The sequence below is a fragment of the Elephas maximus genome, chromosome 2, assembly GCF_024166365.1.
Source record: "Elephas maximus indicus isolate mEleMax1 chromosome 2, mEleMax1 primary haplotype, whole genome shotgun sequence".
Taxonomy (NCBI): Eukaryota; Metazoa; Chordata; class Mammalia; order Proboscidea; family Elephantidae; genus Elephas; species Elephas maximus.
In genome coordinates this window covers 69,342,359-69,370,192 of record NC_064820.1, presented here as the reverse complement: position 1 = coordinate 69,370,192, position 27,834 = coordinate 69,342,359, and the positions used below count along the sequence as shown (strand labels likewise).

Here is a 27,834-nt window from a genome sequence, read left to right as displayed (position 1 = left end):
TTCTGATTATTAATGGATGTTCGAAGCTGTTTCTTTTCATTTTGAGTCATGTTACCTCAGCAAATGAAAGTCCCTAAAGCTTTACTGCATCCATATCATTAAGGTCGATCCTCCTTTGAGGAGGCACCTCTTCCCCAGTCATATTTTGAGTATCTTCCAACCTGAGGGACTCATCTTCCATAACTATACCAGACAATATTCTGCTGCTATTCATAAGGTTTTCACTGGCCAATTTTTGATTTAGAAGTAGATCGCCAGGTCCTCCCTCCTAGTCTGTTTTAGTCTGGAAGCTCCATTGAAAGTGTCCACCATGGGTGACCTCGCTGGTATTTGAAATACCGGTAGTATAGTTCCCTGCATCATAGCAACACAGAAGCGACCACAGTATGACAAACTGACAGGCAAGTAGTGGATCATAACATTTAGTTCCCCCAAATTGCAATGCTCTATTGATTTCAAGTCTCTACTTCTTCATCTGAAATGCCTTTTTTTCCCCCCCATTTGAATGCAAGCTTCAACACCCAGTTCAAGTCTCATTTGTTCTACAAAATTTTCCCTAAGTATTCCAGAGTTCACTGACCTTTGCATCCCTGAAATAAAATCATGGACAAGGACTACCTTCTAGGCATCCCCCTATTCTCCCGAGCTCAAGCACAAAAACTTTGCATTTAGGAGGTGCTTAATAAAAAAAAAAATTAAAAAAATTTTTTTTAATAAATTATAGTTCAATGGATTAATAAAAAAATATAAGTTGAGTTCTCCAGTAATAGAAACTTTTCTTCTGTGCTTAAGTGAAAGTTTACAGAGGAAATTAGTTTCTCATTTGAGAATACACATACTGTTTTGTGACATTGGTTTCCAACCCTGTGACATGTCAACACTCTCCCCTTCTTCATTTCGGGTTCCCCATTTCCATTCTTCCAGGTTTCCTGTCCCCTCCTGCCTTCTTGTCCTTGACCCTGGGCTGGTGTGCCCATTTAGTCTGGTATACATGGTTGAGCTACGTGTATTATTGTTTGTTTTGTTGGCCTGTCTAATCTTTGGCTGAAGGGTGAACCTCAGGAGCGACTTCAGTACTGACTTAAAAGGACGTCTGGGGGCCATACTCTCAGGATTCCTCCAGTCTCTGTCAGACCAGTAAATCTGGTCCTTTTCTGTGAGTTTGAATTTTGTTCTATATTTTTCTCCAGCTCTGTCCAGGACCCACTAACGTGATCCCTATTAGAGCAGTTGGTGGTGGTAGTTGGGCATCATCTAGTTGTGCTGAACTCAGTCTGGTGGAGGCTGTGGTCCATTAGTCCTTTGGACTAATCTTTCCTTTGTGTCTTTGGCTTTCTTCATTCTCCCTCACTCCATATGGGGTGGGACCAGTGGAGTATCTTAGATGGCTGCTCACAAGCTTTTAAGACCCCAGATGCTACTCACCAAAGTAGAATATAGAACATTTTCTTTACAAACTATGTTATGCCAATTGAGCTAGATGTCCCCCGAGACCATGGCTCACAGGCCTTGCCCAGGATTCAGTCCTTCAGGGAGTTTGAATATGTTTATGAAGCTTCTATGACTTTGCCTTGGTCATGTTGTGCTGACTTCCCCAGTATCGTGTACTGTCTTACCCTTCACTAAAGTTAACCACTTATCTGCTATCTAGTTAGTGTTTTTTCCTTCTCACCCTTCCCCTCCCTTGTAACCATCAAAGATTGTTTCTTTCTGTGTGCAAACTTTTTCAAGAGTTTTTATAATAGTGGTCTCATACAGTATTTGTCCTTTTGTGATTGACTTATTTCACTTAGTATAATGCCCTCCAGATTCATCCATGTTGTAAGATGTTTAGCAGATTCATCATTGTTCTTTATCATTGTGTAGTATTCCATTGTGTGTATGTACAATAGTTTGTTTATCCATTCATCTGTTGATGGGCACTTAGCTTGTTTCCATCTTTTTGCTATTGTGACTAATGCTGCAACGAACATGCGTGTGCATATGTCTATTCGTATGACAACTCTTTCGTGTGACAACTCTTATTTCTCTAGGTTATATTCCTAGGAGTGGGAGTAATAGAAAATTTTAGCTTCCTCCCCAGGATTCATTCCATTCTACCCTCTCTCATTATGGAATAGCCACTGGTTGGGTGAGGTGGACTCTACCCTTAGCTTCAGGAATAGGCCTTAATTTTGCAAACCTACTAGTGTAATTCTATCCCTCTGACTATAGTGATTAGTTCAAGAGTGGGCCCTAATCTGACCTGGTCTAATCAGAAAGAAACTCAGGACTTTTGCTACGGTGCTGGGAGAAGAGACGTTCTCTCTTTCTGGATGTGTAATATGCAGATGTGATGACTGGAACTGTTGTCATCAGTTTGCTAAGGGGGGTAACCCAGCTTGAGTAGAAAGCCAATATCCAGGGCAAGGCAGAGCATCGCTCAGAATGGGAGTCAGAGGCCTGATTAAACCATGCCCGAAGCCACTGCCACTTCTGGAGGCTTCAGTTGTTTGGGTCAATATATTCCCTTTATAGTTTAAGCCAGTTTGAATGGGATTTTCTATTACTAATATTCCTCCCTATAATTCACTGAGTTTTCCTTTTAAATCTCTGGGACACAATACATAATTTGTCTCATCGTAAACTAACTCATTTAGAGAAATAGCAGCATTCTTGGGTAGCATTTCCTAACCCAGTAAGATCATTTTTATATTTTGCTGTTTCTAACCAAGCCATGTTCACAGGTAGTAAAAATAATAAATGTGAAAATTATTTCTACCACAATTTCTGCTCAAAATGATCAGTGTTCTCGAACAAATATATGCACACCCATGTTCATTGCAGCACTGTTTACAATAGCAAAAAGATGGAAACAATCAAGGTGCCCATCAATGGATGAACGGATAAACAAATTAGGGTATATTCACACAATGGAATACTACGCAATGATAAAGAACTGTGATGAATCTGTGAAACATCTCATAACATGGAGGAATCTGGAAGGCATTATGTTGACTGAAATTAGTCAGTCACAAAAGGACAAATATTGTATGAGACCACTATTATAAGAACTCAAGAAAAGGTTTAAACACAGGAGGAAACATTCTTTGATGGTTACGAGGATGGGGAGGGAGGGAGACGGGTATTCACTAATTAGAATTATTTTAGGTGAAGGGAAGGGCAACACACAATACATGGAAAGTCAGCATAACTGGGCTAAACCAAAAGCTAAGAATATTTCTGAATACAACCAAACACTTTGAGGGACAGAGTAGCAGGGGTGGCGGTCTAGGGAACCATGGTTTCAGGGGACATCTAGGTTAATTGGCATAACAAAGTGTATTAAGAAAACATTCTGCATCCCACTTTGGTGAGTGGTGTCTGGGGTCCTAATAGTTAGCAAGTAGCTATCTAAGATACATCAAGTGGTCTCAACAGCCCTGGAGCAAAGAAGAATGAAGAACACCAAAGTCACAAGGAAAATATTAGCCCAAGAGACAGAAAGGGCCACATAAACCAGAGACTCCACCAGCCTGAGACTGGAAGAACTAGATGATGCCCAGCTATCACGCATGACTGCCCTGACAGGGAACACAACAGAGAATCCCTGATGGAGCAGGAGAACAGTGGGATGCAGACCTCAAATTCTAGTAAAAAGACCAGACTTAATGTATTAATATTAATTCATATATCAAACACTTCTTGAACATTTAGGTCCATTCTAATTGTGTATACATAGAACATACAATGCAGGTAGGCACTCTCCAAAAGATGAGTTTTTAACTTTTCTCTGTGTTTATTCAATATATTAAATGGGGATACCTTTTCGATGAAACTGAAGAGATCCCAGAAGACATATGGATTTCAGCATCTCTGTTGTGTACATTTCTAAGCAGCACTGCAGCTGGATGTACAGCCGACAGATTTCTGGATGGATCTCACCATCTTCTGGGCTGCAACAGAATGAAAAAGAGAAATTGTGAACACGCTCAAGATTTCACTCATCAATCACTTGTCTGTCCCCTCAGAGGGGGGAAAGTACTCAATGAAGATTCCTCAAAGCCTTCAGTCTAAACTACTTCCTACTTTGAGACCAATGACCAATGTCATATTTCTTATGTAAGTGTCCTTGTAGGTAGCAGCTTGTATTTTTTTTTTTCCTTCAGCAACTGACTTCTGCTGGAAGCTTAAAATCATAAATGTTTTAAGTAATTGAAAATATCTGATATTTTCAATTTAACATTCAGAACAAATTTATAAAATACACTTAAACCAGAAGAATCTCCTTGCCTGTAAGAAGATATAAAAAACTCTTATTTTTAGAGGAGCTAACAAAGAGTTATTAGATTACTAGTTATGAGATGGGGTCTAATATTAAGGCCTTCTAGCATAACATGATTAGAAAGCCAAGATACAAATTCTGTTTATCGAGGCTTTTTTGGTTTCGGTCTAAAGGATAATCTTTTATTGTTTGTTATGACTAATTTATGAAAGGCCAAATGTTTTTAATGAAAAAAGAAAAGTAATAAAATTTTAAAAATTATGCTTAACAATCTAAAGCTAAATAAACACTGAACTAATGCTCTAAAATTTATTCTAAAGTCCTTGATCCTTTCTCTACTGAGTATGACAAAACATATATAAATGTGAATATGTGAAAACATGGAGTGATCACTTTTACTTTTTGGTTGAGGATAGAGAAATTAGTTGTTGATAAAACAATATTTTATATGCAACTAAAGTAGCATGTATTGACTAAAGTGAATTAAATAAACAGATGAAGTTTAGAGATGGATTATAAATGAAAGAATGTCTAAAAGTGAACTGTGTCAAATGTCCTTATTTCTAATGTTTTATCATTATTTCTCACCCCATTCATTTAAAATGCAATGAAACCTGATTCAATAATGCAGCATTTAGACTTGATTCCTTTTAAAGTGGGTTAGTGGCAAAATGTCAGGGATAATTAATTATCAGGAATAAAAAAGATGGTGGCTTCATTTTTATTTAAGTTCTGGAATCATTGTAAAAAGGGTTTGCATTTACACAGCACTTTACAATGAGAATTAGTTTTTCAGTTTCGATATGTATTTAGTAGATGAGCAAGAGTTTGTCTAACCATATGGCTTATATAACACATCAAAGTGCAAAATTTTTTGCCTCAGTATGAGTGATGCCTGCACAGTCATCTTGTCTTTCCTGCATCAGATAGAATAAAGCACCTCAAAAGACCTAACATGCAAAATTTGGCTTTATTTGAAAATTAAGACTATATTACTTTCCATTTGAGTATCACAGGTCCAACTCTAGGCCAACATTGGCAGTAGGCAAAGTGTCTGACATAAGTCCCAGGTTCCCTTTCAGACTTTCCTCCTACAGGTGCCTTCCACCCCCGAGCTGTCCTCCTACTACTTCGGAGCACCCCATACAACCTCTCATTATTTCATACCATCTTCAGCCTTTTGAATGTCTCTGACCTGCTTCCCATTCCCTCATGGTCCTGTTAGAGGTTGAATAGATAATGGGCATTCATGGTTTATATAATAAAAAATGAGCCTGAAATATTACTTGCTAATATATTCATTGATTTTGATATAAAAATTTGAAGATAATATCATTTCCCAAAGGCAGGCTAGAGTAGAAAATATTTTAAGGCAGGCAGATCTTTTCTGCTGCTATTCATCATCCCAACTGCAGCTGCCTATTTTCACCTACGCATAACATTGGCCCTGGCAACTCATATGGAGATTAAAAAAAAAAGACAAACCTATTAAAAAAGAAATCTAGTGTATGTATTATATATTTGATGAGTGGAACAATTAGCCAGTGGCTAAGTACAGCATCATTCCAAGTCATGAAATATTATTTTCAGAAGTACGAAATATGTGCTATGACTACCCAGTAACCCAGTGCTGTCGAGTTGACTAGATCCCAAAATATGCAAGCTTCATAGAGAGATGATATTTTATGTGATTTAAAAAAATAACTACCTTTTTAACTTATATCTTAAGAGCCAATATATTTTGTTTATTATTTTACAGCTAGAATGAGAGAAAGGAATGCATCAAATGCTTCTGAAAAAGGCAAGTCAGAACAGAAATTAAAATGCTCAGATAAAAACATTTCCTTGGATGCCATCTCCCTACCTCTGTAACTTGTGGAGATTCTAGAAACTATGGAATCATTACTTCCTCTCATAAGTGTTATGGGACGGAACAGAGAAGGTGCTACCAGAAATACAATCTGCCTAACAAAAATTAATTGCTGCTAAAGTTACTTTATACGTTTTCTAGTTAAAAAATCTATACACACACCCTCATATTATCCTTTAATATCTTGGAAAATTGAGGTATAGAGAAAGAAAGCACAATGGAAAAGTTAAGGTACCTTTTATTTTAGTGTTTCAAGATTTCACTCATCAGCCATTTGTCTCGCCTCAGAGTGGGGAAGCCCTCAATGAAGATTCTTTAAAGCCTTGAGTCTAAAATATAGGACTTCCTACTTTCAAACCAGGTTACATTAACCTTGGGACTTGTACACTTTAGTTCTCCCACTTCAGAGCTCTAAGATTTGCTAGTACTACTGATTCCTAAAAGCTCATCTCAAAGAAATGCAAACTGCCATATGGGTTATAATATCCCTTAAGTTATAAGCAGTTAAATTAGATGCATTTTTGAGAACCATTAAGTGCATCCAGGTTGTTTTACAACATATAAGCAAGAGTCAGAACATGGATAATGGAGGAAAAGCCAAGAAAACAGCAATTAAAAGGTTTGAAACCTCCCAGGGCTAAATTACAAGACTTAAGGAGCCACTTACATTACAAATAATTTTAGACCTATGAACTTCTTCCAGGAATTGGAAGCAACTTAATTTGGAGGTAACTTCATGCAGTGCAATTACATTTGTGTGTGGCCTTTCTGGCATGGTTTTGTGACTCCCACCCAGGTGATTGGGCAGGGTTGTGCAAATGAGATAATTGTGGCCCACCAAGGAGACTGGCCAGTTTTGCTTTAAAAGAGAACCAATTCCAGAGCAGAGAGGAGAGCCCACAACCACCAAAGGAGAGAACCTCAGCAGAGACCCACACTCAGGATACAACACAGTGGCCTTCCTGGCCCACGGAGCCAGAAAGCTCAGTGCCTTTGGGCCAAGAATGAGGGCCAGGGAGAAGTCTACATCTGACCCACAAATCGGGGACTTGGCAGCCTCCACAGCCACATGAGCCATTTCCTTTATGTGGTTCATGAGTTCTGTGAAATGTTGCAGTGAATTAGGGAACCCAAAGATGGGAGGGAGTGTACTAAGGGAAGAGGGAATAGCTGATGTTAGAGATGATGGAGTGGTACAGCAGCTTGGAAAAGTTGGGCATTTGGGACCTCTTTAACCTCCACCTCGTAGGAACCAGCTTTGTGCTGATCCCTATGCAAGAAATTGTTCGTTTACTTTAGCTCGTCTTACTTATGCTTAGATTAAAAAGATTCATTCTTATTAATCGAAGTTTGTTTTTGAAAGTCACCCCAGAGGTGATGCTCACTTAATTCAGTCAAAGAAATTTTATGATGTAGTGACTAGGTTGTGTTTACTTATTTTTTTCTATTGAGAATAAAGTGAGATGTAACATGATTATTTTGATTAATTTGAAAGTCTTATTATTAATAGAAAAAAATCCTAAAAATTAATTTCAACAAAATTTCAGTGATTTAGAGCTCAAGTTGAATTCAAAAACATCAAATTATGAATCTGCTTTCAGCCAGCTCCTTAAGGATAAGAATCAGGATTTAATGACAATCATATGGCTTAAGAAAATGGAATAGTTACAGAAATAGGTAGACATGAATACAAATATTGCCCAAGTTTCCCCTTGATAACAGAAACTCTCTCTACTGTGGATATTCTTACTTTATAATTCAAAAAGTAATATGATGAACACTCACCAGAATGCCTAAAATTAAAGAGACAGACGGTACTAAATGTTGGTAATGATGTAGAGCAACGGGAACTTTCATGCATTGTTGGTGGGGATGTAAAATGGTTCGACTCCTTTCCAAAAAAGTCCACAGTTTCTTATAAAATTAAACATACACCTACCCTTTGACCTGGAAATTCCATTTCTAGGTATTTATCCAAGAGAAATGAAAGCATATTCACAAAAAGGTCACTACAAGAGTGTTCACAGTGGCTTTATTTAGAATAACCCAAACTGGAAACAGCTCAGAGGTTGTCTCAATAGGAGAATGGATATAAAACTAGTGTATTCCTACAATAGAATAATACTCAATAAAAAGGAACAAATTCTTGACATTCATTCATACATGGATGAATCTCAAAAACATTATCTTGGGTAAAAGAAGCCTTACATAAAAGAGTACATACATTATGATTCCATTTATAAAGTTCTAGAATAGGTGAAACTAATTGATAGTGAAAAATATTAGAACAACCCCTGGGTGGGTGAGAACTGTCTGGGAAGAGATACAAGGGAACTTTCTGGAGTGAAGGTAATGTTCTATATCTTCATATAAGCTTGAGTTACAGGGATGTATACATTTGTCAAAACTCATTGAATGATACACTTAAAATATATAGATTTCATTGTATGCAAATTTTACCTAAAAAAAGAACAAAAAGCAAATATTGAGATCTAGTTAATGATATGCATGCTGAACTGTTTAGTGGTAAAGTATACTGATGTCTGCAACTTCAAAAAATAACATGGATTGCTGGATGTAGAGGGATGAACAGACAGATTTGTGAAAAACTAAGTACAATACAATGTTCATTGTACAATTCCAGGTGGTGGGTGTTTACTTAATGGCTAAGAATTTAATTTCCCCCCAAAAATTACATGGCATAAATGAAAACAAAAACAAAACAACAACTGAGAAGCTTTATGACTAGTAAGGTCAAGTTCAGGAGTTAACACACTAGGGATTTCAGTTATGGTTTGCCTTAGCACTGCATTTGTCTGCATATTTGCCTAAGTTGCCAGACTTTGGTGGTCCATGCAGCTGCTAATCGCTTTTTAAAAACCAACAAAATGTTTGTTGTTTTGGTAGTCTGCCCTGAATGCAATCGATTATATGTTTAGTTGAAGATAGCAAGATGTAATAAAAGGAAAATGAGTTCTGGAGTCACAAAATTTAGATTTAAATATAGACTTTGCTGCCTAGAATTGTGACCTTAGGGAAATCACTTTAGCTTCTCTGAAACTCAGTTTCCTTAGCTGTGAAGTACCGATAACTATGCATGATTAAAGTATCTCAAGGTTGTTGCAAAGATCAGATGAGATCATCCGTGGGAAAAAAAAAATTAAAAAATGTGAAGAATTGTTAAAGTGGGCTGAAATCCATCTTAGCACATCAAAGTTGTGTTTACTGAGCCTTATGTTTGGATATAGTCTTGAGTTTTAAAAACTAGCTGTTATTCCATAACAGTCCTTATTTGCTTACAGTTCCCAAATATGGAATTTGGTTAAATAAACATGCCACCAGACTGAGGAAAAAAAAAAAAAGGTGTGACCCCATTGACAACCACTCAGCATTTCACAGATTTTGGTGACGACAGATAAACACTTGGGCTTTGTCAGTTAGCAGACATGGAAACTAGAACTCCTGTCTCAGCAAATATATCCAAGCTCTTTTTGGAATCAATTTTGTTGTAGCCATTAAGTCAAATGGCAAGGAAAGACTCACAGGAAGCCAAATGGGATGAGGTGATGGGGAGATATCCTTTGCTTTATCTTTCAGAGCATATAGGTAGGGAAGAAAGGGATTAAATGATTTACCCAAGGCTAGTGATCTCCAGGATATATCTTCAAATACCCCCACAGTGGTTCCCTCTTACAAGGATATATTCTAACTCTGTGCCAAATTCAGTGACAGCTTCAGAGCCCAGTCCTTTGTATGGTTTCAGTGAAAGGGATTTTTCAAGGTCTATTTCTTTATGTAATCTCATGAGTCTATGTGACCAATGGATGGTCAAGGGGTAGAGAGGGCACGAACATGTGTGCGTGTGAGTGTGTGTGTGTGTGTGTATGACCTAGTTATTATTTTAGGTTTTGAATTCTTAAAGCTAATTTCAGGATTTACCCAAGTTTATAAAGGTCTCATAATACAAATGCCTAATATCTGCTAAATTACTGCATTATTTTATACCAAAAAAAAGCACTACAATAAAAAGAAAAGCCCAGCTAATCAGAAAAACTGAAACAAAACATTTTTCAAAATATCCGTACATGTAATATGAGAGTGCTCTTATTTTCTCCATTTTTGTCACCTAATCTTCCCCATACAGCCTTCAGTATGGACTACACCTCTAAGAAAACAAAAATCCTCACAGCTGGACCAATGAGCAACATCATGATAAATGGAGAAAAGATTGAAGTTGTTGAGGATTTCATTTGACTTAGATCCACAATCAATAGCCATGGAAGCAGCAGTCAAGAAATCAAAAGACGCACTGCATTGGGCAAATCTGCTGCAAAGGACCTCTTCAAAGTGTTGAAGAGCAAAGATGTCACCCTGAAGGCTAAGGTGCACCTGACCCAAGCCATGGTATTTTCAATCGCCTCATATGTGTGAGAAAGCTGGACAATGAATAAAGAAGACGGAATAAGAATTGATGCCTCTGAATTATGGTTTGGCGAAGAGTATTGAATATACCATGGACTGCCAAAAGAATGAACAAATCTGTCTTAGAAGAAGTACAACCAGAATGCTCCTTAGAAGCAAGGATGGCAAGACTGCGTCTTACATACTTTGGACATGTTGTCAGGAGGGATCAGTCCCTGGAGAAGGACATCATGCTTGGCAGAGTACAGGGTCAGCGGAAAAGAAGAAGACCCTCAATGAGGTGGATTGGCACAGTGGCTGCAACAATGAGCTCAAGCATAACAATGATTGTAAGGATGGCGGGGGACCGGGCAGTGTTTCCTTCTGTTGTGCAGAGGGTCGCTGTGAGTCGGAACCGACTCGACGGCACCTAACAACAATCTTTCCCTAGCCAATTTTTATGAAACTTGTGTTTTTGGTGGAAACATCTGTATTTCTTAATACAGAGTCATAGAAAGTTTGGTTCCCCCAGGAGCCTTTGAAGAAGTCATTGCAGTAACTCCCCTCACTTTCACAGCATGTCGTTTCACAGGAACATCTGGTTCTGTGACTTCCTCACCACTGAACAAGAGTTGGGATCAAACTCTGCCCGGGGGCTATTGGGGCTCAGTTAGGAAAGAAACTCACCTTTTAACAGCAAAGTGAAACTGATTTATATTTTGGTGGCTACTTTATGCAAAGCAACCAGGCCCAGGGGGGTCAGAACTTGTTATGATTTAGGGCCATATTTCAGTCTCCATCTCCCTCTTACTTTTTGTTTGCCCGCTGGCAGGACCTTTGACATTTCCCCATGACCCCAGCTGGGAGAGTTGATAAATAATGGGTAGCATTACCAAGCACCGTGTTCATCTTTTTTCCATTAAAAGACTAAAAACTATATTTAAGCAGATTAAAAATCAATAGCCATCAGTTTCCTGATATTCTGATAATTACAATGAAATAAGACTAAAAATATTACCATTCAGCTGTAAATCACCTTTCATTTGTCTTAATTTTTACCGTTCAGGGCAATGTTGGGGGAGATTGGGAATAGGTGGTGACTTTTTGTAGGAATCCTGAAGGAGTCTTTTGGGCATTTCTCAGGGCATTAGAGTTTGAAGTTATATACTACGGTTTTCTTTTCTTGATACAGGAGTATTATTCTTAAAACCCATGCTTATTGGTCAGAGAAAACTAACATTTACAAGGTAACATTTCCTCAATCTCCAAAATAAAACGCCTTTCTTATTCCATCTTAGTCTCTTCCTCCCCTTACTCAACACCCTTTTTGGCCTTTGAGTCTCTCTCTTGCCCTCTCCATTATTCCCTCTGATTCACTCAATGTGTTCTTTATGTTCTCTGATTGGGAATCATATGGGTTCCGCAAACAGCTCTTGAGGTCCTGGTCTTACCAAGCCTTATGTTCCTCCAGCTAGCAAAGAGAGGGCTATGGCTGATGGAGCCTGAGTCTTGGAACCTTGAACCTCTACTGGGACAAAAATCAGCACCATAGATATCTAGAACACAGCCCCTATAAAGAAGCAAATGCATGTTACTGTATTCAAATTTGGAAAACATTTTCACATCTAAAATCAAGATTTTCAAATTCTTATGAGTATTGTTTTCACCTGATACCAATGCTTTCTTTGGTTTCTTCAAAGGTCAATTATCATTCAGTTACAGCGTTACACTGGAAAGAATTCAACTCATTAATTTTCCATTATATTCAAAGTCTGGGTCATTAAATGCAACATGTGCTTATTCTTGCTTTTATCTGTTGGAACTTTCAGGGCTCGATACATTAAACATTTTTTTTTCTTTTTTATTGTGCTTTAAGTGACAGTTTACAATTCAAGTTCAGTACATTAAACTACTGGTTTATCTAAATGGTATTCTTTAGCTTCTCATTCTTAATTATGTCATTAAGTTAGGTGATGCAGTATCTCTCTTCAGTTAAAGTTATAGGCTTCATCTGTATTGCCAAAAACAATGAAACGGCTTTAAAATAACTCGAGATAACTGGGTCGACCAAATTTAACTCATTCCACTAATCCAAAAGAGAGCTTTTGATAAAAAAAGAAATTCCTTCATCTCTTTTAACTGTAACTGCACAAAATGGCTATCAATGCTTTAATTATAGAATAATTGTCAAATCCGTTGCGGTTGCCAATGCTAAAGGCTGGGCCTCCTTTTACATATGAGAGACTGTTTATGTGGAGCGCTGATCTGTGGGGTCACAGAAAACCATGAGGGTTCCCGAATATGGCCAATACAGGTCTGAAATTCTTTTTTTTAGATTCATGAAAAGATTAAACCAGAAAGGCTTTTTGAGGAGGCTTTAGTAATAGGGTAAAACTATCTGTTATCATATTGATAATGGTAACATATAGCTTCCACTATGTGCCAGAGCTCCCATGCTGCCAGCTTGGCTTTCTGAGTCATTCTTTAGTTTACATGAAGTACTTAGAGAAGAGTTAGAACTTGTTTTTAGTATTTTGAAGTCTACTATTTTGGATTCAGACTCTTACACAACACTAATCCGTTATAAAACCAACCCCCTTGCAGTCAAGTTGATTCGGGCACATAGCGACCCTAAAGGACAGAGTAGGGTTTCCAAGGAGTGCCTGCTGGATTTGAACTGCCGACCTTCCAGTTAGCAGCCGTACCCCTTAACTACTACACCACCAGGGTTGCCTACCCAACACTAGAGGTTCTTTAAATATTATAGATAATGAAGGATTTTGTGGTGTTTATTGTGTCTTTCTGTTGGCACGTTCTTAGTCATCTAGTGCTGCTGTAACAGAAATATCACAAGTGGATGGCTTTAACAAAGAGAAGTTTATGTTTATTTCATCACAGTAAAGTCCAAATTCAGGGTGTTGGCTCCAAGGGAAGGCTTTCTTTCTGTCGGCTCTGGAGGAAGGTCCTTGTTCTCAATCTTCCCCTGGTCAGGGAGCTTTTTGGGTGCAGGGATCCTGGGTCCAAAGGATGCGCTCTGCCCCCGGTGCTATCTTGGTGGTATGAGGTCCCCCTGTCCCTCTGCTTGCTTCTTCCTTTTATATCTCAAGAGATTGCCTCAAGATAAAATCCAATCTTGTAGGTTGAGTCCTGCCTCGCTAACACAACTGCCACCCATCCTCCCTCATTAACATCAGAGAGCCAGGATTTACAACATATAGGAAAATCACACAATACTAGGACTCATGGCCCCACCCAACTGAGACACACATTTTTGGGGGGACATAATTCAATCCAAGACAGCATGCAATGATAATTTGCACTTTTTGCATAACTGTCAAAAGATGGCACTTCCTGCTAATATGGAACTGTGCATTTCTAGACAGATACAAGAGCTATTTTCTACAAAAAGGCAAAGTCTTTATGCAAATGGAAGAGGCTAGTATATATACATAAAATATCATATTCTACCATGAGCTTTTTCACTAGAATGTAAACTTGTCGAGGTTATAGTTTATCTTATTATCTCTATAATCCCCATCACTTAACAAATTGTCTGGTACATAGTAGGTTCTCAATAAAATAGTTCTCAAGGTGGCTTAAAAAGTAATGCCTACATGGTGTGAGAAGTCAGAAAGCTGGGGTGACGCTGGTTGTGCCATCACCAAGACCATTTCACCGTTAGAGACTGGTTTCTTAAGAGTTCGTTTTGCTGCAGCCCTTTTTTAATTTCTATTTTAAACTATAAGAGTAATATATATTGACACAGATATATAGATAAAAAGAGGAAAAGATGACTTGTAATCTTACCAGAGATGACTACTGTTAACATTTTGGTATATTTTCTTTGAGATTAAAAAATATAAATACACATATAAAAAAAAAAAAAACCAAGCCCATTGCCTTTGAGTCTATTCCAACTCATAGCGACCCAATAGGACAGAGCAGAACTGCCCCTTAGGATTTCCAAGGAGCCATTGGTGGATTCAAACTGCCGACCTTTTGGTTAGCAGTTGAGCTCTCAACCACTGTGCCACCAGGGCTGCTAAATATACATATACACATATATATACACACACAAACAGGTGTGTGTATATATATATATATATATATATGAAAATACATATTTTCACATATATATGAAAATACATATATTCATATATATAATACATACAGTATATATATACACAGTATATATATAGAGAGAGAGAGAGTAAATAAGCATATAGTAGATATATTACTTTGGGATCTACTTTTTTACCTAACAACATATGTGGAACATCTTTCCATGGCATTAAATATTCTTCTAGTATATAATTTTATATGGCTTATTACTCTGAAATTTCCTGTTTGTTATTTGTATATTTATCTATTATCTAGCTTCACCTGAATATAAATCTTTGAGGGCTGGGGCCTTTCCTTTCTTGTTCAGTGATGTATCCCCAGAGCTTAGAACAGGGCTTGGCAAATATTAAGTGCTCAATAAATATTTGTTGAATGAATAAATAGCTGCATAATACTTGACCCTATAGATGTACCATATTTTATTTAACTGATTTCCTATTTTTGGACATTTGTGTTGTTCCTAACTTTTATTTGCTATTATAAGCAATGCATGATGAATACATTTACAGCTAAATCTTTTTGCACATACACATTATTTCCTTTAGGAAAAATTTCTAAAAAAAAATGTAATGGCATTTGATACCTATTGTCAGACTGTCTTTTAAAAAATTTTTGTCAGTGTATACACCCACCAGAGTGTCCTTTTTTCCAGGGGTTCTCTTTCAAAATGGAAATTTTTGGTAATGAGGCCAAGAGTCTATTAAGAGGAAGGGGAATTGGTCAAAACAGCAATTCAGAGATAAATGAAAGTAAGGCCCCAAACACATATTTTGTATTTTCGAATGTTTCTAAGGCTGGCACTTTATTTCTATATGGATATCTCTACTAAAAAAAAAAAAAGAAAGAGAAAAGAAAATTGAAGCAATTTTTTAGGTGGTTAACATACATACATACACACTGACTCTGGGAGCATCAGGAAGCAGACTGTCAGAGCTTGAATCCTACAGTCCCATCACCTATTAGCTGTTGCTTAACTTATTTACTTACTGCTCTTATTTACTTAACCTCTCTGAGTTTCAGTTTCCCTATTTATAAAATGGGAATAACCAAAATCAAACTAAACCCGCTGCCTTTGAGTTGATTCCGACTCAGCGATCCTGTAGGACAGAGTAGAATTGACTCACAGGGTTTCCAAAGAGTGGCTGGTGGATTCAAACTGCTGACTTTTTGGTTAGGAGCCCTAGCGCTTAACCATTGCACAATTGTGAATCATACCTGAAAATAATTTAAAAGCTTCAAAAGCTCTTGAGCTAACATTGAGTCCAGCTCATGAAATATGTCACGATTTGACTTACTTCATGACTTGGACTCAAAATATAACAAAATAAGCCCCCCGATCTTATTCCAAGAAGAAAAATTTCAATATTTATCATTTAACTAAGGAGCAAGTGAGCATTTCCAGCACTGTATCTGTTTGTCGAAACATCTCAACTGGTATTCTGTCAATTCCTGGAGCCTTGTTTTTTGACAATATCTTCAGTGCAGCTCGGACTTCTTCATTCAGTACCATCCGGATCTTGGTCATATGCTCCTTCCTGAAATGACTGAACTTCCACCAATTCTTTTTGGTACAGTGGCTCCATGTATTCCTTTAATCTGCTTTTGATGCTTCCTGGGTCATTTAGTATTTTTCCCGGTAGAATCCTTTGCTGTTGCAAGTAGAGGCTTGAATTTTTTCTTTAGTTCTTTCAGCTTAATAAATTCTGAGTGTGTTCTTCCCTTTTGGTTTTCTAACTCCAGGTGTTCACACATTTTGTTATAATATTTTAATTTGTCTTTTGAGCTGCCCTTTGAAATCTTCTGTTCAACTCTTTGACTTCATCACTTTTTCTGTTTGCATGAGCTACTCGATGTTCAAGAGCAAGTTTCAGAGTCTCTTCTGACATCCATTTTGGTGCTTTTCTTTCTTTCCTCTCTTTTTAATGACCTCTTGCTTTCTTCATGTATGATGTCCTTGATGTCATTCCACAACACATCTGGTCTTCAGTCTTTAGTGTTCAATGCATCGAACCTATTCTTGAGATGTCCTCTAAATTCAGTTGAGATATACTCAAGGTTGTATTTTGGCTTTCGTGGACTTGTTCTAATTTTCTTTAGCTTCAACTTGAACTTGCACATGAGCAATTAATAGTCTATTCCACAGTCAGCCCCTGGCCTTGTGCTGATGGATGATATTGAGCTTTTCCATCTTCTGTTTTCACAGATATAGTCGATTTGATTCCTGTGTATTCCAACCAATGAAGTCTATGCGTATAGTCACCATTTATGTTGCTAAAAAAGTTTATTTGCAATGAAGAAGTTGTTGATCCGGCAAAATTCTATCATGTGATCTCTGACATTATTTCTATCACTAAGGCCATATTTTCCAACTACCGATCCTTCTTTTTTGTTTTCAACTTTTGCATTCCAATCACCAGTAATTATCAATGCATCCTGATTGCACGTTTGATCAATTTCAGACCGCATAAGTTGGTAAAAATCTTCAATTTCTTCATCTTTGGCATTATTGGTTGGTGCATAAATTTGAAATTTCAAAGACAGGTACCTGGCCAATCAACTGGAAGAGATGCGTATTTATGTCTATTCTAAAGAAAGGTGACCCAACGGAATGTAAAATTATCAAACAATATAATTAATATCACATGCAAGTAAAACTTTGCTGAAGATCATTCAAAAGTGGTTGCAGTGGTATATCAACAGGGAACTACCAGAAAATCAAGTAGGGTTAAGAAAAGGACAGGGAACGAGATATATCACTGCTAATGTCAGGTGGATCCTGGCTGAAAGCAAAGAATACCAGAAAGGTGTTTACATGTGTTTTATTGACTATGCAATAATATTCAACCGTGTGGGTCATAACAAATTATGAATAACATTGTGAAGAATGGGAATTCCAGAACACTTAATTGTGCTTATGAGGAACCTGTACATAGATCAAGAGGCAGTTGTTTGATCAGAACAAGGGGATACTGTGTGGTTTAAAGTCAGGAAAGGTGTGCGTCAGGGTTGTATCCTTTCACCATATTTATTCTGTCTGTATGCTGAGCAAATAATTTGAGAAGTTAGACTATACGAAGAAGAATGGGTAATCAGGACTGGAGAAAAACTCATTAATAACCTGTGTTATGCAGATGACACAACCTTGCTTGCTGAAAGTGAAGAGAACTTGAAGCACTTACTGATGAAAATCAAAGACTATAGCCTTCAGTATGGATTACATCTCAACAGAAGGAATACAAAAATCCTCACAACTGGACCAATGAGCAACATCATGATAAACGGAGAAAAGACTGCAAGTTGTCAAGGATTTCATCTTACCTGGCTCCACAATCGACACCCATGAAAGCAGCAGTCAAGAAACCAAATGACACATTGCATTGAGGAAATCAGCTGTAAGAGACCTCTTTAGAGTGTTAAAAAGCAAAGATGTTACTTTAAGTACTAAGGCATACCTGACCCAAGCCATGGTGTTTTCAATCACCTCAGAGGCACATGCAAAGCTGGAAAATGAATACAGAAAACCAAAGAAGAATTGATGCCTTTGAATTATGGTGTTGGTGAAGAATATTGAATATACCACAAACTGCCAAAAGAACAAACAAATCTGTCTTGGAAAAAGTACAACCAAAATGTTCCTTAGAAGCAAGATAGTGAGACTTCATCTCACATACTTAGGACATGTTGTCAGGAGGGATCAGTACCCCTGGAGAAGGACATCATGCTTGGTAAAGTAGAGAGTCAGTGAAAAAGAGGAAGACTCTCAGCGAAACAATTTGACACAGCGGCTGCAACAATGGGCTCAAGCACAACAACGATCATGAGGATGGTGCAGACTGGGCAGTGTTTCATTCTGTTGTGCATAGGGTTGCTATGAGTCGAAACTGACTCATCGTCACCTAATGACAACAACAACTAAGGTGTACATTAAGGAAAACAAGCAAACAACATCAGGATTCTATACTTGTTTTCAATTGTTCTAAAAATACCAAACCAAAACCCATTGCCATCGAGTTGATTCTGACTCATAGCAACCCTATAGGACAGAGTAGAACTGCCTGATAGGGTTTCCAAGGAGCGGCTGATGGATTCAAGCTGCTGACCTTTTAGTTATCAGCTGGTTATCAGCCAAGCCCTTAACCACTGCACCACCGGGGCTCCATTCCAAAAATAGGACTTTGAAAATACCACCACAGTTCGTGGTTACTGAGTTAACTGCAGTGTTGTGTGTAGACTGAGGCAGAACATGACAGGTGGTAGGGTGATGTTTGGGACTTCAATAAGAGAAGGGTGGGGTGTGGCCTGGATAGCACTGTCTAACTTAATTCTCTATTTTAAAGTTGAAAGATCAAGAAGCAAACCCATTTGACTAGAGCCTGATGTTGACAACACTAAAGGCAGTGGGGTATTTGGGTTTTGAATGAAGTATCTTGATGAACTGCTCAGTGAGGAAAAAATGGGCAACAATCACAAACAGAAGAAGTTCAGGAACTTAGATCAAACAAACAAAAAGTTCATGAAGTCTTATAAGAAAAGTTAATATCATCTTGAAAGATATAGAAAAAAATACCACATATGTGTCTTTGAAATTCTAAAAATTACTTTTAAGTTCAAAATAAACACATTTGGAAGAAAGTAAAGGTATTGCTACTTGAAAAAGCAGTTGGTAAATATAATAAACCCTACCAGGTTGTTCAGGCTAGAAATATAGATCAGTTCAAGGATGGATTCATGGATAAGAGATCTTTATAGTACACTACTAAGGAAGAAGGACCCGGCAGTCTACTTATGAAAAGGTTCAGCCAGTGAAAACCTTGTGAATAGCAGTGGAACATTGTTTGATATAGAGCTGGAAGATGAGCCCATCAGGTTGGAAGGCACTCAAAAGACGACTGGGGAAGAGCTGCTACCTAAAAGTAGAGTCAACCTTAGTGCGGTGGATGGAGTAAAACATTCAGGGCATTCATTTGCTGATATAGCACAACTGAAAATGAGAAGAAACAGCTGCAAACATCCATTAATAATCAGAACATGGAACGTAAGAACTATGAATCTAGGAAAACTGGAAGTCATCAAAAATGAAATGGAATGCAAAAAAGTTGATATCCTAGGCATTAGTGAGCTGAAATGAACTGGTACTGGCCATTAGGAATCAGACAATCATATGGTCTACTATGATGGGAACAAGTTGAAGAGGAATGGCGTTGCATTCATTGTCAAAAAGGACATTTCAAGTTGTATCCTGAAGTACAACGCTATCAGTGATAGGATAATATACATACGCCTACAAGAAAGACCAGTTAATACGAATATTATTCAGATTTATACACCAACCACTAAGGCCAAAGTTGAGGAAATTGAAGATTTTTACCAATTTCTGCAGTCTGAAATTGATTGAACATGCAATCAGGATGCATTGATAATTACTGGAGGTTGGAATGGAAAAGTTGGAAACAAAGAAGAGGGATCCGTAGTTGGAAAATATGGCCTTGGTGATAGAAACAATGCCGGAGACTGGATGATAGAATTTTGCAAGACCAACGACTTCTCGTTGCAAATATCTTTTTTCAGCAACATAAATGGCAATTATACATGTGGATCTCACCAGATAGAATAAACAGGAATCAAATCAACTACATCTGTGGGAAGAGACAATGTAAAAGCTCAATATCATCAGTCAGAACAAGGCCAGGGGCCAACTGCAGAAAAGGCTATCAATCGCTGATATGCAAGTTCAAGCTGAAACTGAAGAAAATTAGAACAAGTTCACGAAAGTCAAAGTACAACCTTGAGTATATCCCACTTGAATTTAGAGACCAGATCAAGAATAGATTTCACCCATTGAAAGCTAATGACTGAAGACCAGACGAGTTGTGAAATGACATCAAAGACATCACACATTAAGAAAGCAAGAGGTCATTAAAAAGAGGGGAAAGAAAGAAAAGCACCAAAATGGATGTCAGAAGAGACTCTGAAACTTGCTCTTGAATGTCGAGTAGCTAAAACAAAAGGAAGAAGAAATGATGAAGTCAAAGAGTTGAACAGAAGATTTCAAAAGGTGACTCGAGAAAAAAAGTAAAGTATTATAATAATACATGCAAAGACCTGGAGATGGAAAAGCAAAAGGGAAGAGCATGCTCAGCGTTTCTCAAGTTGAAAGAACTGAAGAAAAAATTCAAGCCTCGAGTTGTGATATTGAAGGATTCTATGGGGAAAATATTAAATGACTCAGGAAGCATCAAAAGAAGGTGGAAGATAGAGTTACTATACCAAAAAGAATTGGTCGACATCTAACAATTTCAGGAGGTACGATATGAGCAGGAACCAACGGTACTGAACGAAGAAGTCCATGCTGCAATGAAGGCTTTGGTGAAAAACAAGGCTCCAGGAATTGGTGGAATATCAATTGAGATGTTTCAACAAACGGATGGAGTGCTGAAAGTACTCGTCTATGCCAAGAAATCTGAAAGACAGCAACCTGGCCAACTGACTGGAAGAGATCTATATTTATGCCTATTTGCAAGAAAGGTGATCCCACGGAATGCAGAAATTATCAAACAATATCACTAATATCATATGCAAGTAAAATTTTGCTGAAGATCATTCAAAAGCGGCTGCAGCAGTATATCAACGGGGAACTGTCAAAAATTCAAGCCAGATTCAGAACAGGACAAGAAACCAGGGATATCATTGCTGATGTCAGATGGATCCTGGCAGAAAGAAGAGAATAACAAAAGATTTTTGCCTGTGTTTTATTGACTATGCAAAGGCATTCAACTGTGAATCATAACAAATCATGGATAACATTGTAAAGGATGGGAATTCCAGAACACTTAGTCTTGCTCATGAGGAACCTGTACATGGATCAAGAGGCAGTTGTTTGAACAGAACGAGGGAATACTTTGTGTCTTAAAGTCAGGAAAGGTGTGCTGTGTCAGGGTTATATCCTTTCACCGTACCTATTCAATCTATATGCTGAGCAAATAATTCAAGAAGCTGAATTATATGCAGAGGAACAGGGCATCAGGATTGGAAGAAGACTCATTAACAACCTGTGTGATGCACATGACACAACCTTGCTTGCTGAAAGTGAAGAGGACTTGAAGCACTTACTGATGAGGATCAAAGACTTCAGTATGGATTACACCACAACATAAAGGAAACAGAAATCCTCACAACCAGACCAATAAGCAACATCATGATAAACAGAGAAAAGATTTAGGTTGGCAAAGACTTCATTTTACTTGAATCCACAATCAACACCTATGGAAGCAGCAGTCAAGAAATCACAAGTCTCACTGCATTGAGCAAATCCGCTACAAAGGACTTCTTTAAAGTGTTGAAAAGCAAAGATGTCATCTTGAAGACTAAAGTGTGCCTAACCCAAGCTATGATGTTTTCAGTCACCTCCTATGCATGTGAAAGCTGGTCAATGAATAAAGAAGACCGAAGAAGAATTGATCCTTTATAATTGTGGTGTTGGAGAATACTGAATATACCATGGACTGCCAAAAGAATGAACAAAATCTGTCTTGGAAGAAGTACAACCGGAATGCTCCTTAGAAGCCAGGTTGGCGAGATTGTGTCTCACACACTTTGGACATGCTGTCAGGTGGGATCAGTCCCTGGAGAAGGACATCATGCTTGGTAAAGTAGAGGGTCAGTGAAAAAGAGGAAACTCTCAATGAGATGGATTGGCACAGTGGCTGCAAAATGGGCTTAAGCATAATAAGGATTGTGAGGACGGTGCAGGGCTGGGCAGTGTTTCCTTCTGTTGTATCTAGGGTTGCTATGAGTTAGAACCAACTCAATGGCACCTAAGAAGAATGGCAAGGGCTACTAGGTATTTGAGTAGCTTATCCCACTTTCTTTTTATTCATTTATTTTTTCTTTTAAGGTGATCAAGGAATTTATTGTGTCAGATTTGAAATCACACATGCATCTCAGCACTACACTTCCAAAGCAACCTTTCGTCAGAATCCCAGGGACAGGGGCTATAGGCAGAGGGAAGGAGTAAGGAGGAAGCAGTGGAAGAGATGATCAGGGAGGGGGGTGGGAGTTGAAAAGGATGTGAGCAACAAACTTAGGAAATCTGTTTTCTGTCAGATGCAAATGGTGGCTTCAGGAAAGTAAAGGACCACCAAATCTGAAACCAAATTCCCGGCTCAAAAAGAAAATCATTGAACCCCAAACAGAAGGCTCTTCTGAAGTAGGAGCAATGGTGAATGGGTCTTAGGAAATCTGTATTCCTTTTCCTCCCTAGATTCAGTATCCACAAGAGCAGGAAACTTTATTCATTACCTCTGTTTCCCCAGCACCTAGCATAGCGCCTGGCTCAAGGAAGACTCTCAATCCATGTTTGTTGAAATGAATCCAACTGAACGTTCAAGACTGACACTATGAAAGATGACCAGTCCTGCACATGCCCTACCCCCATCCTGTGTCACTGTTGGAAATGGCCCTGGGATGGATGGATCATGAATATGAGTCCTTGTGATACATGCAACACTCTCAAAGGGACAAGACCAGTAACTTAAGTATTCATATTGGTGAAGAAAAGCAATAGTAATCTGGCTACAGGAGAGAAAAGTCCACTCTATTGCAACAGTTCATACTTTCTTCAAAGGAGGATGGAATATGAACACAAAGGGCACACATGAAGCATAAATGGTCCAGAATCAAATTGTCCTGGGTTTGTATCTTGATTTCATTACTTATAATTGTGTGACTTTGGGTAAGTTTCTTAACCTCTCAGTGCCTCAAATATTGAATCGGGATAGTAATACCTACTTCATAACTCATTGCCACTGAATTGATTGTGACTCATGGCAACCCCATGTGTTACAGAGTAGAAGTGAGTTCCACAGAGTTTTCTTGGCTGTGATCTTTACGGAAACAGATTACCAGTCCTTTCTTGACTGAAGCCACTGGGTGTGTTCAAACCACTAACCTTTAGGTTAGCAGCTGGTCGAGAACAAACTGTGCCACCCAGGGACCTGCCTACTTCATAGCTTTAATGAAAAGATTTAAGTGAAATAATGTATGGGAATTATATGTTCATAACAAGCAAAATGAGGGGGGGAATTGTTTCAGAGAGGCAATTCTGCAGATTACTCCCAGACATCCTTACGCCTTCATTGCAAGCTTTCTCCTTTCTTAATTATTTATTCAAGCAATATGTATTTCACATCAGGGTGAACTGGGAAAAATAAAAAACTCCTACTTTTTCTGGAGTTCTTTTTCAATGGTTCATGGAAACTCCCATTATTATCCTGTGGTGTTTTTATTTGATGATAACATATTGTAAAGTCTCCTGTAAGAGAAATTAATTTCTTTGAACACGGATAGAGAACTTGCAGTCCTTTATTCCTTCCTTGATGTGGTATCATTTCACTGCCATTACGTTTTCAACTAATCGGCTCCACTGTGGAGCTCCACATGTAATTTTTTCTTTCTTAATGTTGAAGTATAATGCACCACTAGGTAGGAGATCCTGGTGACATAGTGGTTGAGAGCTATGGCTGCTAACCAAAAGGTCAGCAGTTTGAATCCACCAGGAACTCCTTGGAAACCCTGTGGGGCAGTTCTACTCTGTCCTATAGGGTCGTTATGAGTCGGAATTGACTTGACAGCAGTGTTTTTTTTAGGTAAGATAGGATGAAAGGACATTGCACCTCTGCAATAGTCAGCTCAAGAACAGAAATAGCTTTTCCAGGCTGACAGACATTCTTAGGGTGGGTCCTAGATCCAATGTCAATGGCAGGAGATACTGATTAACAAATGTTCAGGTCAGTCTCTCTGATAGGTACATTACTTTTTTTTTTTGGTGCTTTAGGTGAAAGTTTACTGTGCAAATTAGTTTCTCATTCAAAATTTATACACAAGCTGTTTTGTGACATTGGTTGCAGTCCCTGCATTGTATCAGCTCTCTCCCCCTTTCCATTTCCACCCCGAGTTCCCTGTGTCCATTCATCCAGTTTTCCTGTCCCTTCCTGCCTTCTTTCCTGTCTTTGCTTTTGGGCAGTTGTTGCCCATTTGGTCCCCTACATTTGATTGAACTAAGAAGCACGTTCCTCACATGTGTTACTGTTTGTTTTATAGGCCTGTCGAATCTTTCGCTGAAAGGTGGACTTCAGGAGTGGTTTCAGTTCTGAGTTAGCAGGGTGTCTGGGGGCCATAGTCTTGGGGGTTCCTCCAGTCACTGTCAGATCAGTAAGTCTGGTCTTTTTTGTGTGAATTTGAATGTTGTTCTACATTTTCCTTCCACTTTGTCTGGGGCCCTCTATTGTGATCGCTGTGAGAGCGGTCGGTAGTGGTAGCCGGGCACCATTTGGTTCTTCTGGGCTCAGGGTGGTGGAGGCTGTGGTTCATGTGGTCCATTAGAGAGGCATTACTTTTGATTTTTAAAGCAGCATAAATTATGTAAGATCATTATCCCTTAGCCAGGAAAAAAAAAAAAAGTTGGTAAGTTTCTCTGACAAAATACTTGAGGCAGGAACATGCTTTATAATTTCTTGGCATTCTATTCTGCATTAGCAAAATGCAATATAACTACAGTTTATTGGGAGCAATTATGCTGCCAGACACATACTTATATCCCATTTAGTTCTCACAGAGAGACTACGAGGTAGTTTCTATCATTCTTCTCAATTTACTGATGAGGTTATGGAACTTGCCCAAGATCACATAAATAGTAAATGTAGTGATAAGACTCAAAGCCATACTTATGCTTTTAATTGCTATATAACATTACTGGGACTGAATGCTCAGAAGTTGAACTATATTTATATGCTTGTTCATCATTGATCCCATGAATAGTTATTGAGAACAGAAACAAACAAATGAAAACTAAACCAGTTGTTGTCAAGTCAGTTCCAGCTCATGGCAACCCCATGTATTTCAGAGTAGAACTGCACTCCATAGGGTTTTTAATGGCTGTGATCTTTCAGAAGTAGATTGCCAGGCCTTTCTTCTGAGGTACCTCTGGGTGAATTTGAACCTCCAACCTTTCAGTTAGTAGCTGAGCACTTAACTGTTTGTGCCACTCAGGGGTTTCCTATTACACTTTGTGCAAAATACTGTGCTAGGAATGAAATAATCACTTTTTTCCTACTTTTTCTTTTAAGCCCCTAAATTATTATGGCTTATAAGTCAGTCCTACTCCTAGTTCCTCCATTTTCATTTATAAATAAGCATGCAATGATATTTTCTACCTAGCTCAGAGAAAAGTATAACACAAAAAAGGCACAAACGTACACTGTAAGAGGCATGCCAGGCTAATGAAAGCTGGTGTATTGGGGGTGGGGGAAACTGCCAATTGGAACAGCATGCTCCTCCCCCTTAGGAATCCCTCAAAAGATATGTCCACCTATGAATGTGACTTTATTTGGAAAAAGGGTCTTCGCAGATGTAATTAAGTTTTGGACCTCAGAATAAGATCATCCTTGATTACATGGGTGGGTCCTAAAGCCAATGTCAAGTGTCCTTAGATAGAAGAGGAAAAGACACAGACACACAGAGAAGGCCATGGGAAGATGGAGGCAGAGATTGGAGTTAATGCAGTCACAAGCCAAGAAATACCTGGAGCTACTAGAAGGTGAAAGAGGCAAGAAAGATTCTCCCCTCGAGCCTTTGGAGTGAGGCCCTTTTGGCAAGGTTATATTGGACTTCTGGCCTCGAGAACTATTTTTATTTTAAGCCATGAAGTTTGTTATTTCAGCCTTGTTGTTGTTGATAGGTGTTACTGAGCCCATTTTGCCTTAGAGTGATCCTATGTACAACAGAATGAAACACTGCCTGGTCCTGCACCATCCTCACAATTGTTGTTATGCTTGAGCCCATTGCTGTAGCCACTGTGTCAAGCCATCTCGTTGAGGGTTTTCCTCTTTTTCGTTGACCTTCTACCAAGCATGTCCTTCTCCAGGGACTGATCCCTCCTGATAACATGTCCAAGGTACACGAGATGTAGTCTCAGCATCCTTGCTTCTAAGGAGCTTTCTGGCTGTATTTCTTTCAAGACAGATTTGCTCATTCTTCTGGCAGTCTTTGGTATATTCTGTATTCTTTGCCAACACCATAATTCAAAGGCCTCAATTCCTTGTCTGTTTTCCTTATTCATTGTTCAGCTTTCACAAGCATATGAGGCAATTGAAAACACCACAGCTGAGGTCAGGTGCACCTTAGTCTTCAAGGTGATATTTTTCCTTTTTAACATTTTAAAGAGATCTCTTGCAGCTGATTTGCCCAATGCAATGTGTCATTTGATTTCTTTCTTTTATTGTGCTTTAAGCAAAAGTTTACAGTTCAAGTTAGTTTCTCATACAAAAATTTATGTACATATTGTTATGTGACCCTAGTTGCTCTTCCTATAATGTGACTGAACACTTCTCTTTCCGCCCTGGATTTCCTGTGTCCGTTCAACCATCTCCTGTCCCTTTTTTGCCTTCTCATCTAGCCTCCAGACAGAAACTGCCCATTTTGTCTTATGTATCTACTCAGGCTAAGAAGTACTCTCTTCACAAGTTTCATTTTATGTGATACCAATACCCACTGCCGTCGAGTCAATTCTGACTCACAGCGACCTTATAGGACAGAGTAGAACTGCCTCATAGGGTTTCCAAGGGGCGCCTAGTGGATTTGAACTGCCAAGCTTTTGGTTTAGCAGCCATAGCTCTTAACCACTATGCCACCAGGGTTTCCTTATGTCTTATAGTCCAGTTTAATCTTTGTTTAAAGAGTTGGCTTCGGGAATGGTTTCAGTTCTGGGTTAACAGACATACTGGAGGCCATGTCTTCCAGGGTCCTTCCAGTCTCAGTCACACCATTAAGTCTGGTCTTTTTACTAGAATTTGAGTTCTGCACCCCACTTTTCTCCTGCTGTGTCAGGGACTCTCTCTTGTGTTCCCTGTCAGGGTAGTCATTGGTGGTAGCCAGGCACCATCTAGTTCTTCTGATCTCCGGCTGATGGTGTCTCTGGTTTATGTGGTCCTTTTTGTCTCTTGGACTCATATTTTCCTTGTGTCTTTGGTGTTCTTCATTTTTTGTTCCAGCTGGGTTGGGACCAATTGATGCATCTTAGATGGCCACTCACTAGCTTTTAAGACTGCAGATATCACTCACCAAAGTGGGATGCAGAATATTTTCTTAATAAACTTTGTTATTTGTTTGATTTCTTGGCTGC

The 27,834-nt window shown here is 38.5% G+C and overlaps 1 protein-coding gene across 3 annotated transcripts in view; it reads right to left on the bottom strand.

The window, feature by feature from the left end:
- The window catches only part of RGS7BP (regulator of G protein signaling 7 binding protein), a 166,973-nt gene that overhangs the window by 50,956 nt on the left and 88,183 nt on the right, over window positions 1-27,834 (bottom strand). For all 3 annotated transcript variants that reach the window (XM_049864557.1, XM_049864574.1, XM_049864567.1), the window contains exon 3: window positions 3,805-3,935. In XM_049864557.1, the coding sequence (XP_049720514.1) occupies window positions 3,805-3,935 (131 nt within the window). The remainder of the gene's footprint in view (window positions 1-3,804; window positions 3,936-27,834) is intronic.